This window comes from Mixophyes fleayi, chromosome 1 (assembly GCF_038048845.1).
Source record: "Mixophyes fleayi isolate aMixFle1 chromosome 1, aMixFle1.hap1, whole genome shotgun sequence".
NCBI lineage: Eukaryota > Metazoa > Chordata > Amphibia > Anura > Limnodynastidae > Mixophyes > Mixophyes fleayi.
In genome coordinates, this window is record NC_134402.1 from 325410160 (window position 1) to 325412892 (window position 2733).

A 2733-nucleotide genomic window follows, 5' to 3' on the forward strand; every position below is an offset into this window, starting at 1 on the left:
CTCAGACATTTTCATTACCTATTCTTCATTGTAGAGATGTTTGCTCAGCACATAACTGCTACAAAGGACATTGTTACAGGAAGGCCTGCAAGCAGCGTATGGCAACTTTTTTAATTATCTCCGTCATAAGAATGTGATAAAAATGCATTTAAAAATCACCCAAACCAGCATCCCGCCATAACAGTTGCCTCTGCAGCAATTAATATACTCAGCAAAACCCTCTGAAATAATGATTTTGAATGCCCACCAAATAGCAACATAATACTGGCATCATGAAATGTGCAACAAATATATCTGGATGGAACCATTCAAGCTGTTATTAAATATCAAGAAGGGTTGAGCCCAGGATTATCTGAGTTGTAATTCAGCAACAGACAACAAGCCTAAGGCCTAGATATAGATAATGTTTACTTATGATAGCCTTAGGTGGCAGCGTTCTTGTAATGAGAGGGGACCTGAGAAACAGTACCCACAGGCTTGGTGGTGCACCAGTACATCAGTTCTATTGTTACTTCTGACATTTGTCTGAGTCTAGAGGACATTTTCAGTTTTTACAAAAAATATTGTTATGTAACCCTCTCACTACTGCATTCCTAATCATAGTTAGGCACCAATATTCTAGCAAAAAATCATAACTGTAGGGTAAGTTCCATGACTACAGTAATCAACTTATCATTAGAGAAACACTAGAAGCAGCATACAAAATAGAGCAGAAAAACTCCTGCTCTGACATGGCAAAAGCAAACTAGCCATCCCCAGTGTGTCCAAATTAATGATCATGGGGCTGAGCTGTTCGTTCGTCTTTCCTGCAGTTTTGTCCATATTGGTCCTACCGCCTTCTGATAGGTTTGTACACACAGACAGCCAGGAGGACCATGGCAATAAACAGGACACTTAAGATGCTTCCTAGTAGCACTAAAAGAAAGACAGGTGCACACAATTAAACTTATTACAATAGAACAAACATATGGACTAGACAATCATAATGTATTCCTTAGTAAAACTCATCACCATCTAAACATATCTATTAACATATAACATATTATTGTATTAAGTATGCATATAAACCAGTACATTTATTTTTCTGCTTCTATGGGAAATGTATTTTTGTGTCAATTGTTATAATGAAAATGAAATTTCCTCAGATCCCCCAAGGACATTATGAATAGCCCTTGGCAGCTGTTACATACAGGGGCCAGTTTGTGTTATGCATAAAGCACTATAAAGTCAGTATATGAAACAATGCAGAGCTATTATTGCATACTGCAAAATTAAATAACATAAACATCAATTACATTGTTTTGTATCAGAGAAACCAATGCAATAATGAAATATAAATGAAAGTTATAGGTATAGAAAAGCAAAGAGGGAATAAATGATAGTTAAGGAAATTAGAACAATTGTGTTGTGTTATGCCCTTTTCTAAAACAGAGGCAGTCAATGAAATTAATGGAATTATTTGCTGGTCAGTGCATCAAAGCTGCCTATCTATTGTTAAAGCAATTGTAATGTGCTTTTTATGTGCTGAGCAGGACTTTCATCACTTCTTTAATTGAATGGTGTCATCCTCAATTAATGAAAAGCACAATCTTTGCACAACCACAGTTTAAAAGCGAGGACACTCAGGCGTCAAAATTATTACAAGGGCAGCCAACACCCTAGTGTAAAGCTCCCAAATAAACTACAATAATACATGTTTAACACTGGCATATATTCTATAACATATTGCAATAGCTCATAAGAAAAAGATGAGAGAATTTTGAACAGATACTTAGTATTTACAAGGTAACCCACCAATACTACATACCAGGCACCTTTCTCTTTTCAGCTTCACTACCCAACATTTCTCACAACATATTATTTATTATTCCCAGGATGTACAATACAGGGACCCATTTACTACATGATCCCTCAGTTATTTCACCCTGTCCCTGCTGTCCATGCCCACACACCATCCTGAGCCCTGCCTGAGCCCTGTAGATGGCCTGTGATGCCCACACCACTCTCACCCATGTTTTGTTTGAGCAGCACGTCATAGGGCCGGCTGTGGTCCGGCGGGCTGTCAGTCTGTGCATGGCCGCAAGACACATATAATGACAGGCTGAGTATAAGAACAAACGGCAGCTCTGGGATATGGCGCATCGCCTCCATCCTCCTCACTAAGCAGCCTTTCGCCATCTCCCAATCCGCATCTACACAGCCCGGAGGATGGAGGAGGTCCCGGGATGGTGGGAGGAGGGAGCTACACTGTGACCTGACTGGGAGGAGACACGCGTGGGATAACTGGACCTGGTGTGGCTGTCAGCATTCCCAGCACAAGATAGGATAACATTCTCAGTATCTGCTTTTATTTTGTATATATGTAGTACTCCTGTGCTGTACAATATCTGTTGTTTGTCTGCTTGATATTCTTTCTGTATCTGGTCATGGTATGTGTATGGCTGCACAGTACAACTTCTTCTGATCGGTATATAGACAGCAACACAAAGTCACTTATCTTAATCTTCATGTTGGAGTACATCTTGGTTTTATTCCTCACTTTCTTGTTCTGTTTGCTAAATGCAGTCCACAGTTTCTGTTATTTTTCTTCAGTATTTTTTGAAAAGTTTACAGTATCACCAGGGGAGGGCTGGCAAATTTTAGCCCGAGGGGCAAGACCCAGCTCAGCAGCCTATTATTGGGAACATTTTAAAGGAAAAAGAGTGCAGTTGACCCAGCCCAAGGTAGCCCACT

At 39.8% G+C, this 2733-nt stretch overlaps 1 protein-coding gene across 1 annotated transcript; it reads right to left on the minus strand.

Moving 5' to 3' along the window:
- Nucleotides 1-301: 301 nt before the first annotated feature.
- Nucleotides 302-2225, minus strand: C1H12orf76 (chromosome 1 C12orf76 homolog). Its single transcript, XM_075214408.1, has 2 exons — nt 2010-2225; nt 302-915 (listed from the first exon to the last, which is right to left on the minus strand). Exons 1-2 carry the CDS (start codon nt 2176-2178, stop codon nt 830-832), a joined length of 255 nt encoding a protein of 84 aa, XP_075070509.1. The 5' UTR covers nt 2179-2225; the 3' UTR covers nt 302-829.
- Nucleotides 2226-2733: the final 508 nt, after the last annotated feature.

Coding starts and splice junctions, on each gene's coding strand:
- C1H12orf76 (XM_075214408.1), bottom strand. CDS start 2,178: ATGGCGAAAGGCTGCTTAGTGAGGAGGATGGAGGCGATGCGCCATATC. Junction 916..2,009: donor GCTGCTCAAACAAAACATGG/GTGAGAGTGGTG, acceptor TCTTTCTTTTAG/TGCTACTAGGAAGCATCTTA.